This window comes from Triticum dicoccoides, chromosome 4B, assembly GCF_002162155.2.
Source record: "Triticum dicoccoides isolate Atlit2015 ecotype Zavitan chromosome 4B, WEW_v2.0, whole genome shotgun sequence".
Classification (NCBI taxonomy): Eukaryota; Viridiplantae; Streptophyta; class Magnoliopsida; order Poales; family Poaceae; genus Triticum; species Triticum dicoccoides.
This window is the reverse complement of record NC_041387.1, coordinates 478,792,993-478,809,074: the sequence shown is the minus strand read 5'-3', so window position 1 is coordinate 478,809,074 and position 16,082 is coordinate 478,792,993. Positions and strand designations below refer to the sequence as shown.

At 46.1% G+C, this 16,082-nt stretch overlaps 1 protein-coding gene across 1 annotated transcript; it reads left to right on the top strand.

Moving 5' to 3' along the window:
* Positions 1-12,543: 12,543 nt before the first annotated feature.
* Positions 12,544-14,624, top strand: LOC119290988 (UDP-glucuronate 4-epimerase 3-like). The gene has a single exon (XM_037569672.1). It carries the CDS (start codon positions 12,785-12,787, stop codon positions 14,231-14,233), a length of 1,449 nt encoding a protein of 482 aa, XP_037425569.1. The 5' UTR covers positions 12,544-12,784; the 3' UTR covers positions 14,234-14,624.
* The last annotated feature ends 1,458 nt before the right edge of the window (positions 14,625-16,082 follow it).

The following is a 16,082-nucleotide window of genomic DNA, read 5'->3' as shown; positions in this document are numbered from 1 at the left end:
GGTCATCAAGAACATTCTCTAACCTAGACAAGTTGTCTGCAACGGGGTTCTCAGCTCCCTTTCTATCAATAATATGCAAGTCAAATTCTTGGAGCAAGAGAACCCATCTAATGAGTCTAGGCTTAGCATCTTTCTTTTCCATAAGATATTTAATAACAGCATTATCAGTGTGAATAGTAACTTTGGAATCAACAATATAAGGTCTAAACTTATCACATGCAAACACAACTGCTAAGAACTCTTTTTCAGTAGTAGCATAATTTCTCTGACCAGAGTCACGAGTCTTACTAGCATACTGGATAACATTCAATTTCTTATCGACTCTTTGCCCTAAAACAGCACCTACAGCATAATCACTACCATCGCACATAATTTCAAAAGGTAAATTCCAATCAAGTGGCTGAACAATAGGTGCAGTGATCAAAGCTTTCTTAAGTGTTTCAAATGCTTCTACACAATCATCATCAAAGACAAAAAGAATATATTTTTGCAATAAATTAGTCAGAGTCCTAGAGATTTTAGAAAAATCCTTAATGAACCTCCTATAAAAGCCGGCATGGCCAAGGAAACTTCTTATACCTTTTATGTCCTTAGGACATGGCATATTTTCAATATCATCAACTTTAGCTTTATCAACTTCAATACATCTCTCGGAGATCTTGTGCCCCAAGACAATGCCTTCATTAACCATAAAGTGACACTTTTCCCAATTCAGGACAAGACTAGTGTCTTCGCATCTCTGCAAAACTCGATCAAGGTTGCTCAAACAATCATCAAAAGAGGATCCATAGACGGAGAAGTCATCCATGAATACCTCACAAATCTTTTCACAAAAATCAGAGAATATATCCATCATGCATCTTTGAAAGATAGCAGGTGCATTACATAAACCAAAAGGTATACGTCTATAAGCAAAAGTACCAAAAGGGCAAGTAAAAGTAGTTTTTGGTTGATCTCCCGCTGACACGGGTATTTGAGAGAATCCAGAATAACCATCTAGAAAGAAAAAATGTGTGTGTTTGGATAGCCTTTCTAGCATTTGATCAATAAAAGGTAAAGGGTAATGATATTTCTTAGTAGCTTTATTTAACTTACGGAAATCAATTACCATCCTATAGCCTGTAATAATTCTTTGCGGGATCAATTCATCTTTATCATTAGGAACAACGGTAATACCTCCCTTTTGGGGGACACAATGGACAGGGCTTACCCATTCACTATTAGCAACGGGATAAATAATACCTGCCTCAAGGAGTTTTAGAATCTCCTTTCTTACCACTTCCTTCATTTTAGGATTTAATCGTCTTTGAGGATCTCTAACTGGTTTGGCATCTTTCTCCACTGAAATTTTGTGTTGACATAATGTGGGACTAACGCCCTTAAGATCGTCCAGAGTATATCCAATAGCAGCTCGGTGCTTCTTCAAAGTTTTCAATAATCTTTCTTCTTCTTTCTCTGAAAGGTTAGCACTAAGAATAACAGGATATATTTCTTTTTCATTAAGATAAGCATACTTGAGATTATCAGGTAAGGGTTTGAGTTCAAACACGGGATCACCCTTGGGTGGAGGGGGATCCCCAAGAATTTCAACGGGAAGGTTATGTTTTAGCATAGGTTCTTGTTTAAGGAACACTTCATCTATTTCTTCCCTTTCCTTCATAAACATGTCGTTTTCATGGTCTAACAAATATTGTTCTAACGGATCAGTTGGATGAACAGCAATGTAAGCAAGACCAATAACTTCATCCTTACTCGATGGTTCCCTTTCACGAGGTTGTCTATTAAACTTAGCGAAATTAAACTCATGAGACATACCATCTATGCCAACAGTGACAATATTCTTTTCACAATTAATCTTAGCACTAGCAGTATTCAAGAAGGGTCTACCAAAAATAATGGGACAAAAATCATCTTGTGGGGAACCAAGAACAAGAAAATCAGCAGGGTATTTAATCTTCCCACACAAGACTTCAACATCTCTAACAATCCCAATTTAAAGACATTATAACTGCGCAGTTTCCCTACTCTCTCATGCCACTTGCTTTTTCCACCACTCGATTTTTAGTTTTGTGTGTTTCTGGGCATCCGATTTCTTATAGTCTCGCGTGTGCTTCGTTCGCTGATCGAGAGCGCTAAATGTACCGGGCCGCTGCTCCCATAACAATTTTGGTCCTTTCCTATTAAACTGGGCCTAATAGGCTTGATAACAGTCTGCGTTCGTCCGCCCCCCTCAAAAAAAATCCCGCTGTGACACCCCTGAAAAAAAAAGATCCCGCTGCCGGTCTCCTTCGCACAGACGCATCCGTCGTTCCTGTTCCAAAAAAGGGGGCACAGCCCTTGGTGGTTGCTCGCATGGTGATCGACGCGACCAGCCGGGGGGCCTCGCTGGGCAATCGTCCCCTGTCGATTCACCTCCAACTGTTAGCAATTCAGGAATTAATTTATACTCCATTAGGGCAGTAGTTGCAACGGACCATTAGTGGCAAAATCAATGGGGTGCACTTACTGGCGGCCAGTAATTGGAGGTCAGTTACAATATCGATTTATCACATCTACATAATCTTCATTCCAGCTTCTCCTTATAAATATCCTTCGTGGGCAGGCATGGCTGACACTCAGATCGATAATTAGTCTCCCCGCCTCTGGCCTTCCACAAGTGTTCCCTGGTTCGTACCTCCACTCTCCCTCAAATTCTGCAGGTTTTTTTTTCAATTGGCGTTCTTCTTCGTGCTCTCAAATGAATGCATGTTTCATTGCGATCGATGGGTTCACTGGATTGGCTCATTCTGCTACGTGAATTGCAACATGAGGCACTGCTTTCACCTTCAATCATTTCTTCCCTGAGAGTATATTATTCATGAATGCCACTATCTTTGCAATAGCACAGGGAGCTAATGGTTAAATTTTTTGATTCTTTTTCTCTTGCAAAAAAAATTGTTCTATTCTTTTCTGCTTCTCTATTGTAGATAAAGCAGATGTACTCAAACTTGTAATTTTGATTCTGCTTCCACAACAATTTTGATATATACATAGTGTATTTTCATGACTGCTATGAACGTGTGTGTTTTATGCAAACATAATTCCAACTGAATGCATATGCTATTGGAGGATGATTTCGAGCTCGGTACTGCTTCTTTTGCTGCTTCTACCGGATAGTATCTGTGGAACTCCAATGGCTAATGGACAAGTTATTATCTGTGCACTGTTCTGCCTCATGTTAATTATCTTGCAACGTGATTTCATATGTATTCTAGAGTAATTGCTCTAGGTGGAACTGACTATTCTAAGTCGCCACTCCGTTGTTGATTTTAATCATGTATGTGATAATCTCCATGAAGTGCAAAGAGTGGAGTGAAAACAATTGGTCTACGGATGTATCATGCTTTTGAGCCGACTCTTACCCTATGTTTGCGCAAGGAACGCACGGCATTCAACGATGTCCATCTGCAGTAGCTCATTTTACGCCGGAGGATCCAATTGGTATACTCAACCCATCAAGATGGCCGGTTAATTTGGGAGCTAGCCAATCATCATGTGTAGCAGCCCTTAAGATAAATACTGCTATATATATTACTGAAGTCCGCAGTCGGGTGACTTCTGAAAACTGTGAGGCTGCACTCATGTAATTTAGCCTCTTCCTCCCTACTTGTATGGGTTAATATGTGAACATGTTTAATTGTTGGGCTAAAAAAGTTTTAGTTGATTATAACTACTTCTTCATCATATGAGAAAAATGGTATTTGCTACTGCGATCCTATCTAGGGATTTGATCAATGCTATTGTAAATTGGAATTGTCATGTTAAGTTTTGGGGTGCTACTATCAAGTTGTGCATTTTTTTGCCTGTAGTAGTACAATCTCCTCGAATATTAGCTTGTGTGGTGTTCCCCTATGGGTAACTTTATCGCTACAAGCTATCTCTGCATCAAAGATTGTTCTCTCGCTCAGATGCCAACAAATCATGTTATCATCTTAAAACATATATAAACAAAGTGGTTTAAGTGCAGAACATTTGAATTTTATAGATAAGCATTATATATCCACAATTTCAGACCCCAAAAAGGTTCAAGGTTTTTAGGTGAGTTACTCTTTATGTACAAAAGCTGGATCTCAGGCTGTCAACATTATCCAATTTCATGGATATATGGAATTTTTCTGTTCTTATAGAATAATTTTCTTATAGGACAATTATCTTATAGGTTAGATTTCAGGCTTTTGATATTATTCAGCTTTATGCACAAATTCATGTGCTAGATAAAATTTCAGTCCAATGACGCCTTTGACGCTATCAACAATTTTGGCTAACGGTCACTTGCATTGCTCCTGAAGCGTACCAATTATTACATTATGCTATTTATATCACCTTGATGTTTCATTGTTCATGAAAGGAACCAAATTTATCTTCAAGTTTTGTCCTCTTTCTGCCGGGCAATAGCATGTTATCTAAAAGATGTTTGCATCCCTATTTATTTTTATAAATACCAACCATTCTAATTTAAAAATGTACGGGTGCAGCAACGCGCGCCATAGATGATCTAGTAGGTTTAATGGTGTCCCTATTATGAAGCTTAATAGTAACATCAATATCTTCTAATTCAACAGGTGCAATATCATGCATAATTTCTTTATAAAGATCATAAGGTATCGCATTAGCACTAGCACCCATATCACATAAGCCATGATAACAATGATCTCCTATTTTAACAGAAATAACAGGCGTGCCTACAACAGGTCTACGTGTCTTAGTATCGGGTCTAGCAATATTAGCTGTTTCACCCAGATAACATGCCCATCTAAGTCCTCATCCAAGAGATCTTTAATCATAGCAATACCAGGTTCAACATTAATTTGCTCAGGAGGTGTATAGGTCCTAGTATTACTCTTACTAACAACAGTCGAAGATTTAACATGATCCTTTATCCTAACAGGAAAAGGAGGTTTTTCAACATAAGCAGTAGGAACAATGGGATCACTAGATGTAATAGTCTTTTCTTCGACTGTAATAGGTGCAACTACTTTCACTTCAACAGGAGTATTATATTTAAACCACTTCTCTTTAGTGAGATCAACGTGAGTAGCAAAAGTTTCACAAAAAGTAGCTACTATCTCAGAGTCAAGTCCATACTTAGAGCTAAATCCATGGAAAGCATCGGTATCCATAAAAGATTTACCACAATCGAACTTAGGTGTCATACCTGACTCCTTACCATCGTCGGAACCCCAATCTTCAGAGTTGCGTTTAATTCTTTCCAATAAGTCCCATTTGAAATCAATAGTCTTCAGCATATAGGAACCAGCACAGAAAGTATCGAGCAGGTTGCGATTATCAAGAGAAAGCCGAGCATAAAAAATCTGAATAATCATTTCCCGAGAGAGCTCATGATTGGGGCATGAATATAAGATTGACTTAAGCCTCCCCCAAGCTTGAGCGATGCTTTCTCCTTCACGAGGCCAGAAATTATATATGTAATTACGATCACGATGAACAAGATGCATAGGGTAGAACTTCTGGTGAAATTCCAACTTCAGTCGCTTATAATTCCAAAATCTTGTATCATCACATAGCATATACCATGTCATTGCATCTCCCTTCAAAGATAAAGGGAATACCTTCCTTTTGACAACATCATCGGGGATACTTGCAAGCTTAAATAATCCACAAACTTCATCCACAAAGATAAGGTGTAAGTCGGGATACAATGTTCTGTCTCCTGCAAAAGGATTAGCTAGCAGTTTTTCTATCATACCCGAAGGAATCTCAAATTGAATATTTTCATAAGGTTCAGTAGGTTGAGGAGCATCTCTTTGCTCTTCTGGTTGGGGTGAAGATACCCCAAACAAGCCCTTCAAAGGATTAGTTTTCATAGTGACAAGTGACAGAAAATTTCAGCACACTATAAAATGTTTCCTTACCAAGTTCCACTCACCAAAAGCGCTACACTCCCCGGCAACGGCGCCAGAAAAGAGGCTTGATGACCCGCAAGTGTAGGGGATCTATCATGGTCCTTTCGATAAGTAAGAGTGTCGAACCCAACGAGGAGCAGAAGGAAATGATAAGCGGTTTTCAGTAAGGTTTTCTCTGCAAGCACTGAAATTGTAGGTGATAGATGGTTTTGTGATAAGATAAATAGTAACGAGCAAAAAGTAAATAAAGTAAATAAAGTGCAGCAAGGTGGCCCAATCCTTTATGTAGCAAAGGATAAGCCTGGACAATTCTAATAATGAGAAAGGAGCTCCCGAGGATACATTGGGAATTATCGTCAAGCTAGTTTCATCACGTTCATAAGATTCGCGTTCGGTACTTTGATAATTTGATATGTGGGTGGACCGACACTTGGGTACTGCCCTAACTTGGACAAGCATCCCACTTATGATTAACCCCTATTGCAAGCATCTGCAACTACAAAAAGGAGTATTAAGGTAAACCTAACCACAACATTAAACATATGGGTCCATATCAACCCCTAACGAAGCAACGCATAAACTAGGGTTTAAGCTTCTGTCACTCTAGCAACCCATCATCTACTTATTACTTCCCTATGCCTTCCTCTAGGCCCAAATAATGGTGAAGTGTCATGTAGTCGACATTCACATAACACCACTAGAGGAAAGACAACATACATCTCATCAAAATATCGAACGAATACCAAATTCACATGACTACTAATAGCAAGACTTCACCCATGTCCTCAGGAACAAACGTAACTACTCACAAAGCATATTCATGTTCATAATCAGAGGAGTAATAATATGCATAAAGGATCTGAACATATGATCTTCCACCAAGTAAACCAATTAGTATCAACTACAAGGAGTAATCAACACTACTATCAACCCACAGGTACCAATTTGTGGTTTTGATACAAGATTGGATACAAGAGATGAACTAGGGTTTTGAAAGGAGATGGTGCTGGTGAAGATGTTGATGGAGATTGACCCCCTCCTGATGAGAGGATCATTGGTGATGATGTTGGTGATGATTTCCGCCTCCCGGAGGGAAGTGTCCCCGGCAGAACAGCTCCGCCAGAGCCCTAGATTGATTCCGCCAAGGTTCTACCTCGTGGGGGTGGAGTTCCGTCCCGTAAGCTTGCCCCGATTTTTTCCAGGGGAAGGGTGATGATATAGCAGAAAATGGACGCCAGAGGCCCACCAGGGGGCCCAGGAGATAGGGGGCCGCGCCATATAGGGGGGGCGCCCCCTGTCTCCTGGACAGGGTGTGGCCCCCCTGGCCTATTTCTTTCGCTCATAAATTCTTAATAAATCCAAAAGGTTGTTTCGTGGAGTTTTAGGACTTTTGGAGTTGTGCAGAATAGGTTTCCAACGTTTGCTCCTTTTCCAGCCAGAATTCCAGCTGCCGGCATTCCCCCTCTTCATGGTAAACCTTGTAAAATAAGAGAGAATAGCCATAAGTATTGAGATATAATGTGTAATAACAGCCCATAATGCAATAAATACTGATATAAAAGCATGATGCAAAATGGACGTATCAATGACATATCGTTGCGTCTCATAGTTGGGTCTGTCCGACTCACACCTTATCTCGACTCGGATCTGACTACGTCAAATGCGACCAGATCCTTTCGAGTCCATATTATATGGTTAGCATCCAATGCTCCATGGCTAGTGAGACCAAGCCATCCTCCGTGTCATATGCTAGTCTAGTTGGTTGCGCGTCCACACAGCCCTTTCAACTAGGGACCTTTTAGGACAGTAATCATACAATGCATAGTCCCACAAATAAGTCACATACTTGTTGATATACATCATTGATAATGTCCAAGGACTATCTTTATTCATAAACACAAGGAAATATCATCATACATGATTGCCTCTAGGGCATATCTCCAACATAAAGATCTTCGTAGAATATGTCGGAGCCAATATGAGTCCAGGTTTCGCTATTTGTTATTGATCGGAGATGTGTCTCGATCATGTCTACATAGTTCTCGAACCCGTAGGTCCGCATGCTTAACGCTCGATGACGATTTGTATTAAGAGTTATGTGTTTTTGATTACCAAAGTTTGTTCGGAGTCCTGGATGAGATCACGGACTTGACGAGGAGTCTCAAAATGGTCGAGACATAAAGATTGATATATTGGAAGGTTATGTTCGGACACCGGAAAGGTTTCGGAAGGGTTCAGACATTTTTCAGAGTACCGGGAGGTTACCGAAACCCCCCGGGGGAAGTAGCGGGCCTTATTGGGCTTTAGTGGAAAGGAGAGGAGGGCCACAGGGTGGCCGCGCCCCCCATGGCAGGTCCGAATTGGACTAAGCGGGGGCGGTGCCCCCCCTTCTTTCCTTCTCCCTCTCCTACTCCTTCCCTCTATCACCCTCTTGGAAAAAGGAAGGGGACTCCGACAAGGATTGGGAATCCTAGTTGGACTCCCCCTATAGGCGCGCCCCTCCTAGCCGCCGGCCTCCTCCCTCCCTCCTTTATATACGGGGGCAGGGGGCACCCCAAAGGATAACAGACAATCTTTTAGCCGCGTGCGGTGCCCCCCTCCACAGTTTAACACCTCGGTCATATCGTCGTAGTGCTTAGGCGAAGCCCTATGCCGGTAACATCATCAACACCATCGCCATGCTATCATGCTGACGGAACTCTCCCTCGTCCTCAACTGTATCACGAAATCGAGGGACGTCATCGTGCTGAACGTGTGCTGAACACGGAGGTGCCGTACGTTCGGTACTTGGATCGATTGGATTGTGAAGATGTTCAACTACATCAACCGCATTACTAAATGCTTCCGCTTTCGGTCTACGAGGGTATGTGGACACACTCTCCGATCTTGTTGCTATGCATCTCCTAGATAGATCTTGCGTGATCATAGGAAGATTTTGAATTACTACGTTCCTCAATAATGAACAGGTTCAAGTCAATCTGGAGCCTAATGTGGGGGATATAACCCCGTGCTATGACCCACCCAGGAGGAGCCGGTCATATCGTATGCAGCTTATAATTGAAGGCCCAATAAGGCTTACAAGTGGGCTGACTGAAGCCCGTGACCCGGAGACGACTCAAGACCCGAAGGCGTGAGCCGCCTGATGATAGCTTGTCTAACAAGGCGAGGTAATTTAGGGATAGGGTCGGTTACAATGTGTAATATGACCCGGACTCTTGTAAACCGCTGGACCTCGACCTGTGTATATAAAGGCGAGACCCGGCGGCGGGTTAACTCAAGAAACAATCAATCGAGAGCTAGGTCAAGCATATTCGCTCCCTTGTAATCGAAACTCAAGCAATACAACTAGAAGTAGGACGTAGCTTTTACCTCGTTGCGAGGGGCTGAACCTGGGTAAATCCTTTGTGTCCTTTGTCCCGTTCAACCCCTTCGAGCTAACCTACATCACGATGGCTCCACACCTAAGTCCTTTCACAAGGGCATCTGCCGTGACAAAACCACGACACTGGCCCCGACCTGTGTTGATCCTTACCCGGGTTGTTCACCTCCACACCAACCTGACAGAAGCTCTCGCTAGTGCGAGTATCACCAGATCCCGAGGAATCAGAATTGAGTTTCCTTCCTATGGGAATATCCCTCACCCTTGGGTGATCCAGTCGAGACCACACGTCATCACCAGTGCGAATGCCACCCCTATCGCTGGAGCTCCCCGTTGCACCACTCGCTGATCCCTTTCCACTCGGAGCATTGTGACCAGGAGAAGCCCTTAGCCATCCACCCCACTGATCAGACGAATGGATGGGTGGATCACAACGTCCTCCAACATTAACCAATCTCCCACAGTCAAAACAAAAGTGAGGAATCTTCTCATAATAGAAATCAAACCACGTCTTTTCGGTATCGTCCTTAGATTTCTTCAAGTAGAATCCACGGACCAAAGGCTCAAAAACCGAGATCATGGCCCTTACCCTCAGATATCCCCCACGTGCAAATCCATCTTTGTCTACATCCACTTTCACAATGTCTCCAAGCCAGTTCCCGAGCGCCTTACCAAACGCCTCCGTCCTTCTATCCGGGGGCAGATCCAAGACTCTCACCCAAATATCCACCCTCTCGAACACCATCTCCGATGGCCTGATATTGCCCTCTTAATCCTTCACAATCAAACTGCCACGGTCCATTGATCAAGACATGCTTCCAATCTCCTTCACTCCCAAAGTGCACCATAATTATATTTGGACCAATCTCACTGAACTTCGCCTCCCTATGCAATCACCATGCCCTCGGCATTGCCCTCTACAATGTTGTCTCATCCTCATGGGTCTTGGGGAACAAACCTTGCCAATTGCCGACCAACGATACCGTTTCTGGACGCCAGGATCTGGATCTTCAAAGACAAAACCTTCGACCTCCTTGTCCATCAACACCATGCCACCAAGCCTCTCAGGGAGACTCGCCGCCGGGTCCGGGGTCTTGCTCCCCGCAGGGGACTTCGATGATTCCTTGCTAGCCAATTCGCCCTCCTTCCTGGTCGACGGCGCCGCCGCCGCCCTGGACTGAGCAGAAGAAGACGTCCCCGGACGCGGCACGGAACCACGCTCTGCAGCCCCCGCCATCAGCACCGCTCCATGGCAGGGGAACACATCCTCAACAGCCTAGGAGTAGGGAGACGCAATCGCCGCCCCACCCGTCACTGTAGCCAAACCACCCCCGAAGCCGAAACCCTAATCCTAGCGCAGAAACCGATCGCCTCGCAATCGCCCGTGCCGACTTAGCGTTTCGGAACGTGGTGGACCCTCCCGTTTGTTAGCTTCTTGTAAAGATATCGAGAGAGCGGATGTCATTTCCGAAAGGACCCGATCCTTCTATGCATGTTCGAGGCCTCAAGTGGTTGATTCATACTACGTGCGGAGGATATCTCGTTCTGATCCTTCGGCGCGGACGTCTGTGCACGTGTAGGCGTCACCTACCCCAAGACAAGAACGTGCACGATCGGACGGGCCAAGCCGAGCACGACAGCCGGGCCCGAGCGCGCGCGGCACGTCTCCCGCGTGCGCCCGCCCACCCACCGACCACCGCGACGCACCTGCGCTGCCACGGCAACACATTCGTGCACCGACGTACGTACGTACTACGGTACTAGTACCATGTTGTAACCGTCAAGCTGTTTTACCTTTGGCCGTGCGTGTGGTGGGAGGTCTGGAGATGCGGCCGGGAACGCTGCGCGCGCTTGACCAGGCGGATGAGCGATCCTCGGGTAGGTTATTCAACTCGTCGTGTGATCTGACCTCGAGTGTGGAACTCTGGCGGATCCATTGACGCTTCATCGTCAAGGCAAATGATACGCACTCAAGCACATGATGCCCTTTCATCTCTTTTTTTCTCTCTCCCGAAACGGACTCCTACCTCTTTTTGATCAGGGAAGAACGATAGCCAAACGGCATCCGATCGCCGTCCAGTTTTTATACTACTAGTGTTTGCCAAGCACTATGCTATGCATCAGCGGCACAGCTTACGCGCACCCGGCCATGTGAGTGCGTATCACGGCATTCTCTTTCCCCTTTCTGTTGAGCGATACCTATCATGCACATATTTCCGTCCAGTTTCTAGAACGGCAAGGCCAAATGCAGATCATGTCGTTGTGTCTCGTGTGTGATGGCGAAGAGAGACACGGATACGCAGCAGAGCACATCACAAAGATGGACGGCAACGCAATGCAACAACCGGGGCCTGCCTGATCGGCGACAACAAAGCTGCGCCCACAGTGCTCTATCCGATTTTATTGGCCGAAATGAGAACCCGATCCTTATCCCGTGACCCGACCTTTGGTAGGGCAGTGTAGGGCCGTACGTAGGACCATCGAGCCCACTGGCCACTCCATCCCCGGGAGCGGTACACATCTGAAAATCCCGCCAGATGATAACGGTTAGCGATGGTCGTGATCGTGAGCACTAATCTGAACTTTTTCTTGTGGGGTGTGAGCACTAATTTGATGAGGTTCCCCAACAACCAGGACGCAGCGAAGTCTCGGTTCCTGGCAGGCCAGCCAGCTAGGGCCACGTTGCCACGCCTCCACTGGTTACAAAAGGCCCAAAAGAAAGAAACGAACGATAGGGAGAAGAAAGAAACACACACCGGCTACTTTGCAACCACCCTGCAATCACATGTATTTTCTGCTTTTGCAATTTTTTAATCGTAATGATGAGATGAAGAAGCCCACCTGTGTAAACACGCCGGCTACTATAAGATCATTTAGATCATCTAAAAAATGATCTAAATGATCTTATATTAGGTTACAGATTTTTTTTATTTTGGAAGTTACAGATTGATCCTCAAATTTGCCGGCGGAAGAAAGTAAACCTGTACGGCGCAGGTGCTAATCTTAGCGTCCGTAAATCTAGTACCAGTAGCGTTTCACGTTCCAAATTTGAAATGCGGATACATCGGCCGGCATCACGATTTTCTCAACCGAAAAGAGAAAATGAAAAGGAAAGGAAAATGGGATTATTATTATACTCGTCAAAAGTACGAAAGCCTAGGCAGTCATTGGCTGGCTGGCAGGCTGGGTGGGCTCCTGGAAAATCTAAAAGAAACAAACGGAACGGAGGAGAAAGGAAGGGATCCATCCCCACGCCACGCACGGCGATTTCTCCTCAAATGTAGCGCCGGGGAAGGGGAAACCAAACCAAATCGCCCCAAGCAAGCAAACAAACAAACCCAAACGAACCGAGGAGAGCACGCTACTGCCCCCAGGCGAATCGAAACCATCCCTGAGAAAACGGGGAGCGGAAAAAAGGCCCTCCAAACCCAGGAGGGAGGGGAGCGCAGCCCCCAACCAATCCCGAGATCCAGCGAGGGCCGCCGCATTGCCGCAGATCGAGATGGCGCCGCAGCTGACCGGCGCGCCCGGCTCGGCGGCGGCGGCGGGCGGCGCCGCGGCCGTCAAGCCGCAGTTCCACCACTACCACCACCACCGCCTGCCCCCGCGCCACCACCACCCGCCCTCGCTCCTCTCCAAGCTCGCCTTCTGGTCCGTCTGCTCCCTCTCGCTGCTCCTCGCCTTCCTCCTCCTCGCCCCCTCCTCCGCCCCCGCCCCGCGCGCCTCCCCCGACTCGCCGCGCCGCTCCCTCCACGCCCACCCCGACTCCGCAGCCACCTGGGGCGGCGCCGCCTGGGAGAAGAAGGTGCGGGCCTCCGCGCGCGTCAGGCGCCCCGGCGGCCGCGGGGGGCTCTCCGTCCTCGTCACCGGCGCCGCGGGCTTCGTCGGCTGCCACGCCGCCGCCGCGCTGCGCCGCCGCGGCGACGGCGTCCTCGGCCTCGACAACTTCAACGACTACTACGACCCCGCCCTCAAGCGCGGCCGGGCCGCGCTGCTCGCGCGCTCGGGGGTCTACGTCGTTGACGGGGACATCGCCGACGCCGAGCTCCTCGCCAAGCTGTTCGACGTCGCGCCCTTCACGCACGTCCTGCACCTCGCGGCGCAGGCAGGCGTGCGCCACGCGCTCGTTGACCCCATGTCGTATGTGCGGGCGAACGTTGCTGGGCTCGTTGCGCTGCTTGAGGCGGCTCGCGCGGCCGACCCGCAGCCGGCGATCGTCTGGGCATCCTCGTCTTCAGTCTACGGGCTCAACTCCCATGTGCCTTTCTCCGAGCATGACAGGACGGACCGACCCGCGTCTCTCTATGCGGCCACCAAGAAGGCTGGTGAGGAGATCGCTCATGTCTACAACCACATCTATGGCCTCTCGCTCACCGCCCTCCGGTTTTTTACCGTATATGGGCCGTGGGGGCGCCCCGACATGGCATACTTCTTCTTCACCCGGGACATTCTTGCTGGTCGGCCAATCACGGTTTACGAGAGTTCCGGTGGAGGCACACACCAGACCACCATTTCCCGGGATTTCACCTACATTGATGATATTGTGAAAGGATGTATTGGGGCTTTGGATACAGCTGGGCGGAGCACAGGCAGCGGCGGCAAAAAGCGAGGGCCAGCGCCATTCAGGACATACAATTTGGGGAACACTTCTCCAGTGCCGGTGACACAGCTTGTGGATTTACTGGAGAAGATGCTCAAGGTGAAGGCCGTGAGGAGGGTTGTCAAGATGCCAAGGAACGGGGATGTGCCGTACACGCATGCTAACATCAGCCTTGCACAGCGGGAGCTTGGGTATCGGCCATCCACTGATCTCCAAACAGGGCTCAAGAAGTTTGTGCGGTGGTATCTTGAGTACTACAATCCTGAGTTGGCTGTGAAGCAGAAGCAGCATGGCAGTAGCAATGGCAAGGGTTCACGCGGTCGGAATGGCAGCACGAGCAGTGCAAGATGACTGACTATTCAGTTTCTGGATGGCCCTCTTCTGACGGTGTGTATCAGAGTTCTAGTCCAGTACTTAATTCATCAGATTTTGAGAGGCCCGTTTTACCCAGCGCCTTCAAGTGAAACGAAACAAGCATGAAGTAGTTAGTGTTGAAAACTGTTGCTTCTGTTTGCTTCCCTGTAGCTGCGCATCACTCCCTAGTTCCATTAGTTGGTTCTTAGGATGACACTGCTAGGAAGATTTTTCAATCATTTTGGGGAGCAGGCTGTGCATTGCAAAGACTACGATAGATTCTTCTAGTGATATTTGTACCACGAGAGAGAAGGAAGTATATCATGACTGTTTCTTTTGTTCAATTGAAGTAGCTTCGATCAATATTTAGTTCTCTCTGGAGTCTGAACCCTATATCTTACTGATATTTATGCTAGTTTCCTGTATGGTGGTGCATATTGCGTGCACTTGTGGTATAAAACATGTCCTTGCCATGACAATCTTAAAATCTAGCTTTTCCTTTGTGGATACGACTCATGTGATGAAGTATTTGTTTTGTCTGTACTGATCAATATTTCCATGATATAGTTCTTATTGGTTTATCATGAATTCGTGAGTGCTACAACTTTTCGAAGACAGATTAATCGTACTCGCTTCTTTGGTCACTGGTATAGCTGATACTATTGCAATTGCAACATGCTCATGTTCATCTGTTTGAATTGTCTGATTTGGCTTTCTGCTTATGAACTACTAGATCTATTAAATGAACTGATACTACTTATACTTTTGATGTGTTGGTGGTTGAATGCTATGGTATGGGAATTACCAATTGTCTAGGAAACAGAAACATAATTTCAGACTGTCCGAAGGTTTAAGCGGATGGGAAGATCTGATCACTTATTACTATAGCAATCCAGTCTCTTTCTTTACTGTGGGCTTAATTTTTTGTCGGACTTTTATTCATAGAATGAGTTTGTGAGTAAAAATGTCTAGAACTGGAAATGCATTTTCTGATTTGGTCGTTGGCACTGTGAACGTTGCTGATATCTTGGGATGCCATGGTATCATTGCTATGTGGCTTCAATCTGCATGGCCATTTTGATTGTTTGACATTGTCATGACTAACAGTTAAACAGAGGTAACTATCTTCAAGCACATTTTTAATTCTTAGTATATCACAGCAATTAAGTACGCTAAATAGCGCGAGCTTGGTGTTTGCTTGGCTACCACCTTTCAGGCACATTTTATTCACCATCTTAATGCTTACTCTAAACAGAGTAAATAGCTTTGAATTTGCTTCATGTGCATGTGAAGGGATGAGAGGCGACGCGTGCATTAGCAACTGCATGTGAGCAGGTCTAAATATCGTGCCCACTAAGTATTCTTTAGGATAAGTTCTTTCCTGAATAGTTGACTACCGGAACTCTTCCTTGTGCGTCAGTCCTTCCTGATGTGTTCTGTCCATGTGCCTTCCTCCTTTCCAGGATTCTCCATCGCCATGTGCTCTCTCCTTTCTAATAGCTGCCGAAGGATTCTAAACCTCAAATTGCAGCCTGGGGATCATCAAAAGTCCGCAACCCCGGCATTGGCCACATCACTCTAGCTAGAATTAGCAGTTGGAGCTGAAGACCGGTCTGTTTTGAGACCGTCAGTTTGCAACTGCATTGACGCGCAAAGCTTTCGCGTGTTTGCAAAAAAGAAGAAAAACTGTCAGTTTGCGAGTCTTTGTCATTCTAGTGCCCACGTTTGTCATATTTTTTTCTGCCCAAATGGCCATTCTATGCAACACGCCAACCAGTTTATTTAGAGTCTACAAGGTTATCATGTATTCTTGTCTTGTAGATAATGCCCTGGCGTTCAGATATGA